This window comes from Electrophorus electricus, chromosome 5 (assembly GCF_013358815.1).
Source record: "Electrophorus electricus isolate fEleEle1 chromosome 5, fEleEle1.pri, whole genome shotgun sequence".
Classification (NCBI taxonomy): domain Eukaryota; kingdom Metazoa; phylum Chordata; class Actinopteri; order Gymnotiformes; family Gymnotidae; genus Electrophorus; species Electrophorus electricus.
In genome coordinates, this window is record NC_049539.1 from 23,418,904 (window position 1) to 23,436,403 (window position 17,500).

Consider the following 17,500-nt stretch of genomic DNA (forward strand, 5'->3'; position numbering starts at 1 on the left):
CTCCTCATCCTCATCTTCATCCTCGTCGTCCTGTAGGGGGCGCTTCAGGGCAACGGGGCTCAGCGTGTCGTCCGGGCCACGTTTCACGGCTGCTCTCTGTGGCCCGCGGCCCTCAGCCGCACCCCCTCGGCGAGACAGGATGGCCAGCTGGTAGGCCTTATGAACTCTCAGCTCCTCCTGGCTGAAGGGCCTGGAGCCGACACGCTGCAGCCCAGCGTCGGGGTTTGTCTGGGTCTGGGCTGCGTCCTTCCGCACTAGCTCCACGTGGATGTGACGCATGGTGAGAAATCACTCGCCAACTGATTGTGTTGAAAAGAAGCTGTGCAGTACTGAAACAAACTAAAAACAAACTAAAAGTTCTAGAAAAGGTTTTCCTTAGATAAAGACGCCAACGGTGGAAAAGAGGTTCTCGAGCTGACTTTAGATCCCAGAAGTCTTATCTAAGACTTGCCTTGCATCGCATCGCAAAACCTGAAAACCAGCCCAAAAAAAAAAAGAAACCCATTAAGGAAGAAAGCCCCTTTAAGCATAATGACACGCATATGATTAGCCAGTAAAATATTAAACTAATCCATCCTGTTAACATTTCATACGTCCACTCAGAAAACTACAACTGGCCACAGCAAACAGAGCGTCTGCATTAACGGCGTCTTCTAAAGAAGCACAGATACAGAAGAACTTCCTGAATAAACCACTTTTGTCCCGTCACACTCAGTCAGCATCCGAACATATAACTCATTCCACAAACACTGCACAAGAATTCTTTCCTGCTGAGTTCTTCAGAAAAACATCTAAACTTTGGAGACTAACCAGTCCCACGAGTATGCGGACAGGTGATTGAGACTTTCAGCTGTGATGTGTGGTACAGCAGACTAATTCAGAATTACCTAAAGAGGAATATACGCATGCATGCATGGCTTACATGCGTGACTGGTCTTGCTCAGCTACATCTACAGTCACCCGCATCCACCTGCTAACCTCACGCTGTTGACTCCTGCCCTTTGACCCCGACCCTAGAACCTGAGTTTGGGCATCTCCAACACTGCCCCTCTGATCCGACAACAGCATTCCCACTCAGGCAGAGAGCAAAGGCCTTGAGAGAAAGAAAGAAGGAAAAAGAAAGAAAGATGATGAGTTCTTAAATTCCATTAGTTCTTTAATTGAGAAAATGACAATGTAGATCACAGTGTGGAGGATACATTTACTTACCAAGGGGCAGAGTGTCAGTGAAATGGAAGAACTCTTGCAGAATGAACCAATGAATGGGTGATGTTTTTCCTGAAACTCCGCCCAGACAAGGCCAGTGGCCAATCATGTCCTTCCTGGGCTCCTGCGACAGGCTGGTTGCTCAGCGGCTGCATCTTGAGCAAGGCATTCCAGACTCACTGCCCTATTGGAGAGCAGAGCTGTCAATCACCACATGAAGCAATTAATTCAGACAGTCAACAGGCACCAGTCAAACCCACTGAACGAGCAGACACTGCAGCTGAAATACCACACCACAGACTGTACCCAGCACCTCCACCAGCTAAACACACACATGAACATACCACCACACTGCATTAACGTACTGTCATGCTGCGCTAATCACCACCTCTACCAAACACGCATGCTAACAAACTAGGACTGGGCTAAATCAGCACCTCTACCAAACACACACCACTAAAAAGTACCACTGCTGCACTAATTAGTGTGCAAACTGTCCCTTTAACTGCAGGGGTTAACAGACTCTTCTCTCCCCTTGGAACAGGAACGTAGACGAGGAGAGGATCCGTTACCTGCTTACTTAGCGCCACAGCTGTGGGACAGTGAGAGGTTAGGAATAACACTGCTAGCCAGTAGTCGAGAGTCTTCCCTGAAGGCAAGATGGGATCCCTCCCACTTGTAGGACATGACTCGCCCACGGCTACCCCGCACCCGCGTGTGTGGGGAGGGGCAGGGTTATTTATAGCTATAATAAACTGCTAAACAGCTAATCTAGGAAGACCTCATACTGCTATGTTTTCTGAGCCCTTACCAATATCCTCCAAACAACAACAACAACCACCACCTTCAGACAATTCTAGAGCTTCTGGAGCGCTCACACAGTTCAAGAACCCCGACCTCTTGAAACGGTGTCTCCCAAGCTTCTAGAACCCGATTCAAAAATACTTGAGGTAAAATGATGCAAGGCCCTGTGACAAACCATAAACTAAAGCCTGGACAAAACCTGAACTGAAAACATAGACTAAACCCCAGTATGAACCCTTGCGTTTATATATAACCATGTATCCTGGGACACAGCGGTGGCGGGCTGGAGACCTGGGAAGTCATTCCAGGCTCACATACCAATCACACAGCATGAACAGGAGTTTAAACCCAAGAAGGGTCAACTAAAGCGGAACACACGTACACTTCTCTAACTGTGCTATGGCTGTGACCACACGCATCATTGACAGCTTTGCTGTCAGATTTGACTATTTTAGCCCCTTCCAGTTGCCTCCACACAGAGCAGTATGCCATCACTGCCCCCACGGGTCAAAGGGCTTAATGCCACTAAGGTCAGGGTTAATCCTCAGGTTTAGCCTCAGTCACCGAGAAAGTTCACAGCTCTACTGGCAGAGCACAGCTCCGGAATTCTCAATTAAGGTGAAAGTTCAAAAGGTTGCATTGTTAAGAGCCATAATTCTGGGTTAGAGTCCATATATATATATATATAAAATTTAAAAAAAAGCATGGATGTGTTTTTTCTTGATTTGTGTAACCTGAGTATTCTGATAGTTAAAGAAGTAGAACATGTAGACCAATGAGAAGGAAAGTGTCTGTTGCAATTTTTTTTTAAATATGCTCCATTTTCTTCAAGAGTAAATGAATTCCATTTTCTTGCCAAAATTAAAAGGTTAGACTTTGCATTTTGGTATTTTAACACAATCAACCACTGTAGCTAAACTCACACACACACACAGTATGTGTGAGTATAGAGTATATGTGTGTTTAGAAGCATTAAATATAGTGCTCTGAAAATATATTCTATGACCAGCCACCAATTTTGTCTTACTTGCTCTGCTCCAGCCTCAACTTTTACTGCAAACCCAATTCCTCCTAAAGTTTCAAAGTCAAACTTATTTGAACCACCTGTTGCTGCAGTAACTACCCAATTATTACAGTCCATTATCTACAGCTTCTGAGAGTCATTTACTATGAACCGGCAGACAAAGAGCACAAACGCTCACACACACACACCATTTCTTTCCGTCGTTGTCTTCTGTTGGACTCAAATGGGGTGGGACTAAGGTTGGCCTGTGGCATGCCACGTGCCAGAGTTAGCAAAGCGTTCACGCCTCCGTACCTGCCGCGTGTGGGAAGCGCGTGTACTTCACCGGCTCCTCCCTGTGCACTGCTCGCGCGCTGGGCCTGCACTCGTCATTAGTCACGCTGGTGCCTAAACAGGCCCGCACGCAGCGACCGTGTTCTTCACATTTGCGATTTCAAACACATTTGGCTTGGAGATGCATATTAAATTCACCATAGTTGAAGCAGCTGGTATTCCGCATACACCTTTCGCTCATTTCCAACTTTTATGACAGTGCGTTTTCCTCTGGGAGAGCTTCTTGCTCAGAGTCGGGTTTCACTTGTTAAGATAAATCTTTAGCAGGGCATGTTGCACTACTGCCACATACTTTGCACCATCTGGCCTCCAGTCTTAGGAGGATGTCCTCTTTAAATTTGTTCATTTTAATGTTCCTTTTTTTAAAAAAAAAAAAAACTAAATTATGACAGCAGAAGACATCACAGTGTCCTTTGTAATCCGGATAAAATCAGAAGCCGTGCCGGATGTTTCTGCAGGTTGTGTGCAGAGAAGGCTCAGCTGTGTCTGTGGCTTTGGGCTAGAGGGATTTGGCTCTCAGAGTTAAGCAACACCTGTCAGATCTCAAAACTACAGAGGAAATCATGAAGTCACCACACACACCAAAGAGCAGGAAGTGGCAGAGGGCAGGAACTGTAAGATGCTGCGGTGAAGTGATTGGCTCAGCTCACAGATAAACACAGTCACAGATGGGTCTCTTTCTCACACACACACACACACACCCCATTTATCTACAGCACCGCACACACAGTGACGTCACTCGCCCACCCAGCCAATCAGACCAACTCTGGGCATGTGCCTGGACTGAACCCCAAACTTGGCACATTAACAGCATGGGGGACGGAACCTCAATCCTACCGTATTAACAACATGAAGTAGGGTTCAAACCCTGGGGGGTCATGACCAGGTCAATCAGGACACAAGGCAGAGTTCACAGCCTAGCTGAACAACCCTCTTGGTGTCACACACACACACACACACACGCACACACACAACTACTCCAGTCCGCGGACGCACCAGTACAGTGGCATGTGCTGTTTCCTAGTTACACTCGCTACCAAACTCAGAAAGCCTTTTGGGATTATTCCAGATTGGCAGCGAACACACACAGACACACACACAAAAAACAACTATCACGCCAAAGCCAAAAAAATGAGGACTTTTGACTCTGGCAGCTTCATAGCTACACATCCGTGCCAAAAGAGCTCTACCAAACTACACGGCTTCTCTGACTGGCTGATGGTGGGAAAGGGAGGAGACTTAGGTCAGGTTAGTCCAGCTGCAACTTCTGTTCTTTGCGAGAAATGTCAGTATTTGGAGGTGTGTGACTTTCTTTGGCCTGTCTGCCCGTGGTAATGTCTGCCTTACCTCTCTGCAACACTCTTCTCTTCCTCTTCACTCAGACCCTGGCAGTGGGGTGGTGGGGAAACCTTCTGCAGAGAAGCTGAGAGCGTCTGCAATCTGCATGGAGTGGAGGTCTCTCTGCCCCTCCCCTCAGCCTGAGAGAGAGAGAGAGAGAGAAACCACAAGACTGAGCTGAAAAAGCTTCTTGCTCAAATGGCCTCACAAGGCCTGACAGATCTCACACACACACACACACACACACACACACACACACACACACACACACACACTCTCCATTGCTATTCTGGTATGTGCCCAGCTTTGATCCCCCCCCCCCCCCCAGTCCTCCTCTCAATAACACACAAAAACTCTCTCAGGCTCTCATTGGCACAGACCACACAGACTAAACTCTGTCACCTCTCTCTCTCTCTCCAAAAAATGTGGACACAAAAGATTCAGTACCCTCACTTAGTGCTCTGTCTCCCTCACTCTCTCAGTCAGCTCTTAACACAAGGGGCAGGGGCTTATCAAACTCCAAAACCTGATTGGACAGTGGCTGGGCCCTCTGAAGATATGGATTGGTGAGAATGTAAAAGGTTTAAGTCATTGCTCCGCCTACCTGTTCTTGAAAGGTATTTGCATGCATTTGCTTACAAAGTTCCTGTGTGTGTGTGTGTGTGTGAGTGAGACAGAGAATGTGGGAGTGAAATAAAAGCATACCACAGTCCACTGTGCTGGGTGTCTGGGAGATGTAAAATATCAGAGAACATTCCCTTTAATCCTCAAAGACAGACCCTCCCCCATCAAGCGCACACACACACACACACACACACACACACACACACACACACACACACACACCTTTTTGTGCAATGTTTGTGAGTTAAATGCAGGTGGGGACATTCACAACAGATGGAGTTCAAATGCATAAAACGTTAACACCAGCCCCTGTGGAGAAACTGTGTGTGCTTGCTTTTGAAAAGGGAAGTTCACAGCTGAGCAGTTACGTGAGGGAGGTGCTGTTCTGTGTGTGCGCGCAAGAAAGCCAGTACTAGTGCAGCTCAGACTGCAGCTTCTGAATAGGTGTGGCCCATTTTAATATCTCTCTCACACACGCACAGTTCAGGACTGTTTCATATGATGAAATGGGAGGAAGGGGAGTGTAAGGTGTGTGTGTGTGTGTGTGTGTGTGTGTGTGTTTCAACAAAGACATGTGAAAGGAGTGGGGTGTGATTAAAATCCCCCCCCCCCCCCCCATCGTGGGTGTTCACTAATCCCAGTAGGTTTCCACTAACCCCTTCAGTCCCTGTAGGTGGCCTCTACTCCTTCCAGTTCATGTTGCTAGCCACTAATCCCACCACTGTGTGTGGGTGGTCACTAATCCCACCAGTTCTCTCCCTTTTCCCCCCCAGCCTAGCAACAACACCTCAGTGAGAAAGTTTGAGTGTGTGTGTGAGATATTTTATCAGTGGTTTGTGTATGTGAGAATAGTTTCTAGTGAAATGTATGACTTCATTTACCCAGGGCTGCTACCATGGTGGCAGACTTCCCAGGTTCCTTTGTGTGTGTGTGTGTGTGTGTGTGTGTGTGTGTGTGTGTGTGTCTCCATCATTTGTTGCTATAGGTCTAGACATGGAGTGAGTAGTGAGTAACTCATCAGATTCTACTTTCTCTACAGCAGTTACCACGCTCCCATGTCCATACCTATTCCTGATCAACCCACTCCTGTACACACCTGTCCACTGTTCTGAAACCGAACCAGGCCAGGGTCACCAAGAGGTCATCACCCCTCTGAAACAGAGGAAATTGAGGTGATGGTACTTACGAAACACACACACCCAGACACAGTGACGATCCCCACCACCCACACCAGGAGACATTGCTGGCACTTGTTACCGTGGAGACGATGCGTCACTCCTCTGGCTAGCAGCGGTCAAAACCACGACACAATCCCCACACAGCATGTGACCAAAGAGCTTTCAGGCTGGTGTCACAAGCCTGCAATATTTCCTCTGCTAAGACGTCCGTGAGTCATTTGGGTATTTCAAGAGCTTCCCCATATGTGAATGCTTTGTTTATTTGTTATGCCTCACAAGTCCATCTGTAGTCACGGCGTTTGGTTAGTGATCCCAAATCATGCTCCAGGAGATTCAGCTCCACCCCTCATCCAGAGTTTAGCTCCACCCCTAAGCCCAATCTCTACCACCCACTCCTGGAACTCTCCTGCCCTGCAGAGTTTAGCTCCACCCTCATTCCTAGAGACCCCCACCCTCTCCGTCTCGCTATCAGTCATGTCATTTGGGGCTTCTCTCTCCCTCTCTCTACATATCCGTTTGAGAGGGTGAGCGACTGTTATGGTGATCATGTTACCAACGATGACCATCAAAACCACAATAGACGAAGCACGCATTACGCTGGCACTGCCGGCATGGGTTGGAACAACGGTGCTAAACAATCAAACATAGGCCCGATCGTTCAAACGGAGCCGACATTTCGAATAAAGAGAGAGAAATGAAAAAGAAAAAAAAAAGAATGGACAGATAGGAAGAAAAGGTTAGAAAGAGATGGGGGGGGGGAAAGAATGTGTTCAAGATAGGAGAGAGCAAGAGAGAATGTTCCAGAAGCTTGTGTATTAATCACAACCACCCCCCACCCCCAGGATGAACATCTTTTAACCTTGTATTGAGGAGCCTGTCTGTGTTTGTACGCATGAATAAGAGAGCAAGTCATGAAGAACGAGTAGATATTCCTGCTGTATGCTTTTGTATTTCAGTGAAACATCTGTGTACACAAGTGTGTGTGTGCGCGCGCGCGTGTGTATATGTATACTGAATTAAAACCTCCCTACGGGATCTTTTCACAGTTTACAAACTATAAATAGAAAAGAAGATGAGAAAAGTGTTTTGAAACAAACACACACAGAATTCAGAAACCGGTCGAGGAAGTGTGTCCATGTGCATGTAGATCAGATAGGAACATATGCAGGTCTACAGTGTCATGATTAGCCTTAATCTCTCCAGTTTGTCATTCTGTAGAGACCATATGACACTGATAAATGAGCAGGTCCCTCCCCCTGCCCAGTGACACACTCATTTTATTTTTATATATATATATATATATATATATATATATATATATATATATATATATATATATATATATATATATTTTTATATATATATATTTATATATATATATATATATATATATATATATATATATATATATATATATATATATATATATATATAAAAAAGAAATAGAGAGAGAGAGAGAGAGAGAGAGAGAGAGAGAGAGAGAGAGAGAGAGAGACACACACACAGACACACAGACACACACACAGAAGGGGCAAGAGAGTTTGACCCAAGTAACTCCCAGATGCAAAAACATGTACACACAAACAGATTACAAAAGAATTTGATTACAACCTTCAAACAAACCCTACACTAAAAGCGCTCAGAGGCGGGGCTTTTCCACGGACTAGGTAAGAGGTGGGCCTTCACTCCAGGCTAGGCAAGTAGCAGGGTGTCAGTGAAAGCACATCCAGAGTGCCCGTATACTGCTGCTTCTTGGGAAGGCCTAGCGAGATCCACCAACCAGAGCTCCTCTGTGGGTGGGTCTTAGGGAAGCAGCCCCTCAGCTTTTAGCCTGTGCTCAGACATGCTGTTTAACTGTACTTCTTAGCCCTCGGGGTCTGATCCAGGACCAGTCTACTACAAACAAACCCTGACATGAACTGGCATGCAATGACAGCCAGGAGCAGGTCTGAGGTCTCCTTCCCTCACACACACACACACACACACACACACACACACACACACACACACACACACACACACACACACACACACACACACACACACCTCAATGTACTATTCACAGACTGGCTCAGTTTGAAAGCAGGAGCTAAATAATGACTGATCAATAATCAGACAGACAGCAAATTACACCATGACCTGCGACATTCCAACATGGACACACCCCCATGGACTTGCATAGTCACACCCCTAATTAATATCAACAAATGCCGGTAGCCTCTTTCTGAGCATGGCTAGGAGGGGAAGGGGAGAGAGAAGAACAAAGAGGGTCAGAGGTTATAGCCACAGGCCCAGCAGACATGCTTGGACATTCACAGACTAAGTCTAACGCATCAAACCGCACACTTGTTTAAGTCTAACGCATCAAACCGCACACTTGTTTGCCGTTTTCTGTGGGTGGATATTGACAATCTTAAATCTCAACACCAGGCAATGTGCTCAAATGACTCCAACATACACACCTCATCTGGTGTCAACACGCCACCTCGCCTACAGAACACGGGTAGTATTCACCACACGCCACTGCACATGCCTCCTGACCGTTCCGCACACCTGCGAAGTATAGGCGGAGAGCTCCCTTTTCCACACTGACCTCAGACCAGCCTTTTCTAGCTCATCACCAAGTGTTCGAGGCAGGGACCCTGACTCCAGGCCAGCTTAACAACAACAACAACAACAAAAACACACACACACACACACACACACACACACACACACACACACACAAAAGGAGGGGGCGTCCAGTTGGACAGGAGAGGGGCTTTCACCGTGTCTCGTTCCAAGGCACATGAACCCGGGGGGTTCTGGAAAGGTTTTGTGCATTTGTGTGGAGAGCAACCCCCACCCACCTGTCCTCACCACCTCCATTCAGTGAAAGGCAAATCTTCCGGGTGTTTCGGTCCCTCCCACTCTCATCCCCTCAGCGTCTGTCTGTCTGGCAGTCTCATTGTCTCTCCATGTCTATTTTGCAGTTTCTGATGGTCTGCATTGCTCACTCCCTCACTGTCTCTTATTCCGTTAGGCTTTCATTATGTCCAACTCCGTGCATGCCTCTATAAATACACATGGGCACACTTTCTGCGGCATGAGAGCACTGGTAATTAGAGGACATGTTTGACGGTTTAAACTGAACTGCATGCACATTGACATGGGAGACGGCACTGAAATCTTCTCATATCATATTCAGTACCATCCGCTCACCCTCCCACCCCAACGCACGCCCCAACCACACACTCTCACTTTATTTAAAGGCCGTGGGGGACTTCTCGTGTTACTTTAAAGCGTTGCGTTGCAAACGCAAAAAGGGTCAGTAAATGGAGAACAAAAAGACCAAAACGAACGAGGCAGCGCACGAGCAACACAATGATGAAATTCGTTCGGTCGGGGACGAAACGGCACGAGCCACATAGACAAAGCCAAGACGCCCGCCGCGCACGCAGGTTCACTCCGCCGCCTCGTGAACGCGTTGTGCACCGCGCAGACCTGTCGTCGTGGCCGATTAAGTGTTAAAAATACATATTCTCTCAGATCGGTAACGCGTTACCAGCAACCCGAGCCAGCCGCGGAGAAGAGCGTTTGCAATGCAGGTTCAGAATACGGATCGTCTGATAGTCCGCCTGCGAAAGGTAGGAGTTCAAAACGTCGTGCATAATCAGTGGATCAGGCAGACAGCTTTTGCAAAGCAATCCTACAACTTAATTATTCAAGATCAATCCTTTCCGGACAAATTTGATACCAGGCATAAGTACGACACAAGAAGAAAAAAAATCGCAACCGTACCAAACTTTGGGTAAAATAACTCGGGTTTGTTGATGGAAACCAACACAAAGAAGGGCAGAAACACAGCTCGGTGCTCACCTCTAGGTAAGATATGTGAAGAAGAATGGCAAAGACAGGCTGTTAGCAGGCCAACATTCTCAGCAGATCTGCAGAAAGAGTTTGATCAGCCCAGACTGATCGCAGACCCAACCACGTCGATGACAAACTACCTTAAGACTCTACCAGGCAGACAAGTTTCTGGTCGATGAAGAAGGAGCACCGAGTACGGACTCGACAGCGGATCTGCCTGTGTCCGCTCTTTCTTCCGTCCCGTCGCCAGCTCAGTAGGCAGGCCTTGTCCTCGGCTGTTTTCTGGTGCCAGCCCGAAAGCCCTCGCCCAGAAAAGTCTCCTGTCTCTTTAAAACACAACACTTCCGCACTCTGCTGGAAAAATAAAATAGGAGGCGGGCCGTGGAAACAGCTGAAGGGCTGTCATTTAGACGATTGGCTGCGGCAACCTCGAAGCACCAATGACAGTCTATCATTAACGCACAATTTGCATATATTTACACAAAATTAATTTATTCTCACGTCACAGGCAGTCATTGGTCCTAGCACAGGCAACGTTTCACTTGGACACGCCCAGTACACGTGCTTCTTTACTCAGCTTTGTGCGAAAAGCAGACAGGATATTACGCGATATACTGGCGTGTGCACTGGACTGTAGCAGAGGAAATATTTACCGAGCAAAATGCATTTAATACATTAAATGCATTAATAGTTCATTTGATGAACTAGCCAATTGGCACGCCATTTAAGCTACTAGAGGTGACAGACGCTTGTCATGTTATTTATAATTCAAAATTTGTACTATTTGTAATATTGGCCGTCTGCTCATACGCAGTGTGAAGGCTGAGGATATTTATAGTGATATCATAATTACCTAATATGAATTATTACACCAAAGTGTAAAAGTCGAGTGTTCCAGATAGATGGCGACAATTCCTAAATGCGAAACGTCTTTTATTTAATCTGCGCAAAAGTAGTTGTAATTCAGTGTGAATTGAGTTACTCACAAACTAATTCACATTATTACATGATACATAGCTACACAAATTCATCATAGTGCCATGAAGACTGGCACGGGACATAAACATATCTGGAAGGTCGTGATACTGTCTTACTCAAGATGCCTCAAAACTATATCAGACATCTCTCTCAAATCTCCCAGACACAAAAAAATAGACTTAAGCACTTAAACACCTGAAGACCCAGTCCTCAAGTAAATCAGTCTAATGTGACTATGTGACTGTGTGTGTGTGTGTGTGTGTGTGTGTGTGTGTGTGTGTGTGTGTGTGTGTGTCAAGAGTCAGTTCGGGCGTTAATTTCAACCTCTGAAATGATCTCGCCATCTCTCAAGAGGAAATCCTCCGGTCATTATGCCACTCTCATCGTGGACGGTAACCTGCCGTTTCTGGCTCCACACCACAGGGCGTCTTTGAGCTCATGTCTCTGTTCTTGTATTAAGGTGCAGCTGTGTACCGCTTCGCTGCAAATTCAACACGGCATGCAACTACTGTATGTTCTTTACACGGTCACATCTGAAACGATACGCCACATTTACACCAGGACAGTGATTTTAAGCCTCAGCCCCCACAGCAAGGCATACGTGTGCTGAGTGGATATTAAATATTATCTTTATTTCAAGTAGATTAGACTCGATGCAGAGTAACAATGATACGAAGCACTTTTGTAAGTCGCTCTGGATAAGAGTCTGCTAAATGCCGTAAATGTAAATGTCGTTCCCGTGGGGTATTTTCTTTCTAGTACCAATAGCTTTTCGAGTGACTGACTATGTGAGCGAGTTACAAACCAGTTCCATAAGGTGTTTAGCATATTAAAAACTCTTTGCATCTTTTGAAAAAAATTACACTGGATCCAATTATACTGGATACATATAGTTTATACTAGTTCAATATTACATTCATTTTGACCACAAGAAACAAACAATCAATTAATGAGGGTCTAGTACTCGTGCAGCAGGGTCCACTAGATGGCGCCATTGCACTGAAAGACATTTAAATAAACGCCGCAACTAAATTGCAATAGTCCTGGTTGCGTGAACAAGAGGGGTAACATAAAGTACGAAAAAACACAGCCTTTACTTAGGATGACGAAACCTGATGTGTTTTTTATGATGTTCACTTTGAATGGCTGTTGCGTATGAAAGCTGCTATATAAATAAACTTGCATTGGCTCATACCTTGCCTGTGTTTTTATACAGACATCCTTGTCGGATTAAAACACTTCTCCCTGGTGGTCTGCGAATTATTATAATTACTCAACACAGTTTTTAATATATAAACTGGTTATTTCAGTAAGGCGATTTGATCGGTTTGTGCAGATGCGCACAGACGTCAGAGGCTGAGCAGGTGCCTGCGTACCTGCATCCCTTCACCTGAACGCGACGCAGTCATTGGTCACACCATTGGCGCACCGCCTACTTCAGCTAAGTGCAATAGACGATTGGCTGTCGACCACGTCAGTAACATTCCCTGCGCCTTTTCTCCCTGGGGTGGCTCGCGGGAGAGCGGCGAGCTGCTCTCGTGCTTTATAATAAGTTAATATCATGGCAGATTTGTTCCCTGCTTAACTGGGAGTTTCTCCCTGTGTGCCTGAAACACAACAAAAAAACGGCCAAGCAAACCAGCCGACTGGAGTATATTTCTGTTAAAGTTTTGACTCGCGACACGGTGTGGAAGGAAATCTGTTATGTCACTTCTCTGTGTACGAGGTGAGACGCCGATGACATCTTAAGAAATGTAAAGTTTTTGCGTTTGTGATTCTTCATTGCAACCCGCTGGTCATAATTAGTTCTATTTTCATCTATTTCATCTTCATCAGAGGCCACGTGCAAGTTTGCACTTCTGGGTTTAGATTCATGTAATAAAAATACTGTGTACATGTAACTGCAAAACATGCAGTTATGGCTAGGGTGCAAAAACTCGCAGTTTACAGTTTTTTTTTTTTAATCACTGTATGTAGAAGGTGCGGAGGTGAGACGCTTTATCGCGCGCTTTAAATTGTGGCGATCGCGCACGGCGGGGAGTCCGTGCGCCTTAACGCTTGGCCACGCGGAGAGGTGCACCTTCCCCTCTGCTAGCGCGCTGGAGAGGGACTTCGCCCTTAGCGCGTTTTGGGTTTGGTGGAGGATTTGATCTTACACGCCAGCGCTTTGATGCACTGACACACGAGTTTAGAGGCAGTGTAACACGTATGCCTAAGTGAGACGGTGCTCCTGCCCGCGCTCCTCGGTCAGGCTCAGTCTCGTGCGTGCGTTATTTACTGTGAACCCCTTTGAAGTCCCAGCAGGTTTCGGCTTACACTAAAACCTTTAGTTTCACTACTCTCCTCGGTAACTCGAGAGGTCTTTTGGAAACGGCGGTATTTAGATATTCACCCGGAAAATTGAGGGCGGGTGGGTGGTGTGTAACTGGATTCCGAAGCGCAGAAGGTCACAGCACGGCACCACACCACCTGATTCTGAACATAAAAGGCTTAATCATTTGTTTGTGAGATCACTCAGGTGTGGAGAAACCCACGCAGGGCGTAGTCTGCCACTGTCTCGTGTCCTTTAGGGACCGGTCTGTCGGCCTGGGGGCCAAAGCCCCAGGGTGCGACTGGGACTCTGACGTCTCGCCGACATGGGGCGAGGTTCCAAGTCTGAGCCCATCTGGGCCTGAGTGATCTCTCTGGCTGTCCAATGGGTTTGGGAGCTAGCTAGCAGGTGAATTGGAATTATGCGGTAGCCAGGGAGGACGAAGAATGTGATTCTGGGATTATTCCAGGAGTAATGGATAATTTATGGGCCGTGATGAGAGGTGTGTTCTGATTGGGTTTGCTAGTGATAGCATGTTTCCCAGCACAGAAAATCCATCACTAGCAAAAACAAATCTAACACGCTGCTGCAGAAGTAGGGAATCTCTCTCTCTTTCTCTCTCACTCTCTCTCTCACTCACTCACACACACACACACACACACACACACACACACACACACACACAGGAGAGAGTAATGTGAGCGAGTGTGTAGATTCCTGTGCTGAAGTTGGGGGAGGGACAAGTGAATCCAAGTAATCCGCCAGCCATCTGGTGTGTGTATCTGTGTGTGTCAGTGTAAAAAACACACTGTTTAGGACAGAGGCTAACTCTCTCTAGCCTTCTAAATTCCTGAATGATCCAGTCAATTCCTGCTTTCTCCCATCCCAAAGATCAGCACATGCACACACGTACACACACAACAGCTGACATGCACAGACACGTAAACACACATACACAACAGCAGACATGCACACACATGTAAACACACATGTACGCCCACAGAAACAGACATGAAGTCAGACACACATGCGGATACAGACAGACATGTGCGCGCACACACACACACACAGTGTGAATCACGCAGAGCTTAGCCTGCTAATGACCTTATGAACTTACCTCCCCCGTAGATGCCTGATCAGAGTCCTGTCGTACCTGCGGTAGCTTGGGTCCTGCACCCACAGGCTGTTACACTGTCCTGCTCTAATCCTGTCTTCACTATACAGCCCAGGGGTGATGCCCCTGTGGATGTTTACTTCCAGATACAACAAATCCTGTGACTTTGTGATGATGAATGAGGATGGAATTTTGTCACGCCTACTGCAATGTCCTTTTATTCTAACCAAACGTGAATTAGGGAAGCGTGAGTTACAGAAACATGCATGCGATTGGTATGAGTATTAGTCTGCTTTATGGTTCTAAAAGTGTTTATTCTTCTCTATTTCAGTGAAAAAGGCCAATCTCCATGGTCCTCCAGGTAAGACAGTCCTAAAATAACACAGCTGCCTCTGTATCTGTGTGTGCATGTTCATACGTTCATATGTATGCGTGGACATATAACTGCAAGTGTATGTGCACGCATTTCTCTGTATGCATGTAGGCATGCGTGTGCACACGTGTGTTTGGCCCAGTTTGCCATGGAGACAGACCGTGAACTGGTTTACTGGTTAGCCAGCAGGCACACCTGGGTCTCGGAGGGAGGAGAACCACTCACACTCCCAATACACTCCTTTCCCAAGACACCAGCTGTCTGTCGGCCTCCTGATTAGTCTGTCTATGAATACTTCAACCATAGAATAAATGCAATTTAATGATATTTAGATCATCCATCCATCCATCCATTTATCTGTCCACCGTATGAGGTAGTCTGGCGCACGTTTAGATTGGGGTGAGAGTGTTGTACTCTGGCTCTCTGTTCTAATCTCACAGTGTGTCTGACTCTCAGGAGACCAGACCAAACTGGCGAAAACATAACACAGCTGCTTTCAGTGCAACACTCTGGTTTCAATCGATTCTTCTCTCTCTCTCGCTCTCTCATACACACACATGCACGTTTGCACACACAATGAGTCTTGCAGTCAAAATGGCTATTAAAATATCTGTTAGCATCTGTTTTAGATGTTGTAAATAAAGGTGGGTTTGCCTCTGTAAACCTTCATTCAATTTTTTTGAAAAAAAAAAAAAGTGTTTTCGTGGCTGTTATAAAATTATTCGGTGTAACAAGTGAAGTCCTGATTAATTAAGACAAGCAGGAGGTCAAAATGCATAATTCATGACCTTCTCAGTGTCGTCATACACACTGGAGAGACAGACAGACAGACAAGGCAATGCTCTTGGTGTCTGGCTCCCATATGAACTGTAGTAGCCTGTTATCAGCTTGGGTCACAGACTCCTGTAGAAATCTCATTTATGGTTAATAACAGAGGACCCCCTCTAGACCTGTGCCCTCTGCTCCTCCTCCTCACCCCCCCCCTCGTCCTTTCTCTGTGTCTCTGACAGAGTTCTGTTCTGTGCGGGACTGTAATGCTCTGTGCTCTGTAGCTCTTAACTACGCTTGAGTCTCGCAAGGGGCTGCGATGTGAGCCCTGTCTGAGAAATGAACGAGCAGCGTTATGAGAGAAAGAGCTCGGGGCGCAAGTGCCAGGGCGCAAGAAGAAGCCACACTTGAGTTCACACGAGTATCTCTCTTAGAGAGGGTCCCCAGCTTTGAGGTCACCCGAATCTCTCTCTGTTAGATTACCCTGCCTTTCTCTCACTTTACTACGTACTGCGCTGACAGACGGACACAGGGATAAATCCTCATCTCTGATCTGGAATTATATGGTCCAGTCACAGGGATAGATCTTAATTCTAATCTGGAACGATATGGTAGTCATGATTACAATATGTATATGTGTTGTATATTGTTTGGCCTTAACATTTCATCAAGGTTAAATACGTGAATAAAACATGATGGTAGGTACTGAGGTGGTGTTGAGGGGCCTTCCTGTTACAACCAGGCTACTTCCTGTTACTGCAAGCTGGTTCCTCGCTTTGCCGTGATTGGTGGAAGCATTTGTGGACTGCGGGACCAGAACGTTTTGGCCACCTCAGGAAGTGAACTCCTCTTAGCCAAGGTGTTAGTCAGTACTGGGTCGGATGGTACAGCTTTCACCAGTGACCCACCCAGAGATCATTACCGTAACAGCGGTGGAAATGTCAGGACTACAGAGAGCCCAGACACGTGAACATGACTTATTTATTTACATTATTCTTCATCCCTCTATTATACATGAGACCTACCATGCCAGGAACCCCTGATAAATGCAAAGCCAGAGAGAGAGAGGGAGACCCAGCGACAGAGACAGAAAAGGACAGCGTTGGCTGTGGGGAATACATTGTTTAGTACAAGTGGATATAGTGTTTAGGAATACTGAATATGACACTACATAATGGTGGATACAGTGTTTGGTATTGGATTAAGTGATTGGTAGTACTGGATATGGTGATTAGTAGTGGTGGACAAGGTGTTTGGTCGCTGCAGTGTAGGTCATTAGCTGTTTGGTATTTGCCAATATGGTGTTTGGTGATAGCTAATATAATATTAGGTAATAGAAGGCACAGTTTTATGGTGGTGAAAGCGATGTTTTGTAGTATTATGTACAGTATTTGGTAAAATTAGATACAGTGTTTGGTAGTATCAGATGTAGTGTTCTGCAGTTTTGAATAAACTGTTGGAAGCAGGAGGGTCCCCGACTAAGAATGCACGTAGTGGAATGTTATCAGATCTTCTTCCATTGTGCTCTGTGATCCATATTCTCATTTACAACAATGGCTTCCATTTTCTCCACACCAGGCAAAAGAGCTGAAACACCCAG

At 46.2% G+C, this 17,500-nt stretch overlaps 1 protein-coding gene across 8 annotated transcripts in view; it reads right to left on the reverse strand.

The window, feature by feature from the left end:
* Positions 1-14,857, reverse strand: part of LOC113586782 (protein FAM214B) — a 20,408-nt gene extending 5,551 nt beyond the window's left edge. The window contains exons 1-7 of one of the 8 annotated variants that reach the window (XM_035526203.1): positions 10,497-10,692; positions 10,366-10,433; positions 6,426-6,481; positions 4,715-4,845; positions 1,210-1,390; positions 923-1,093; positions 1-471 (exon numbers count right to left, since the gene is read on the reverse strand). The exon at positions 1-471 is cut by the window's left edge and continues 855 nt beyond it. In XM_035526203.1, coding sequence (XP_035382096.1) covers positions 1-279 — 279 coding nt within the window. In that variant the 5' untranslated portion in view covers positions 280-471; positions 923-1,093; positions 1,210-1,390; ... (2 more) ...; positions 10,366-10,433; positions 10,497-10,692. Of the gene's footprint in view, positions 472-887; positions 1,094-1,209; positions 1,391-4,714; positions 4,846-6,425; positions 6,482-10,365; positions 10,693-14,762 lie in introns of those variants that run through there. The other 7 variants (XM_035526201.1, XM_035526202.1, XM_035526204.1 and 4 more) reach the window with 7 other exon arrangements.
* Between the last annotated feature and the right edge of the window lie 2,643 nt (positions 14,858-17,500).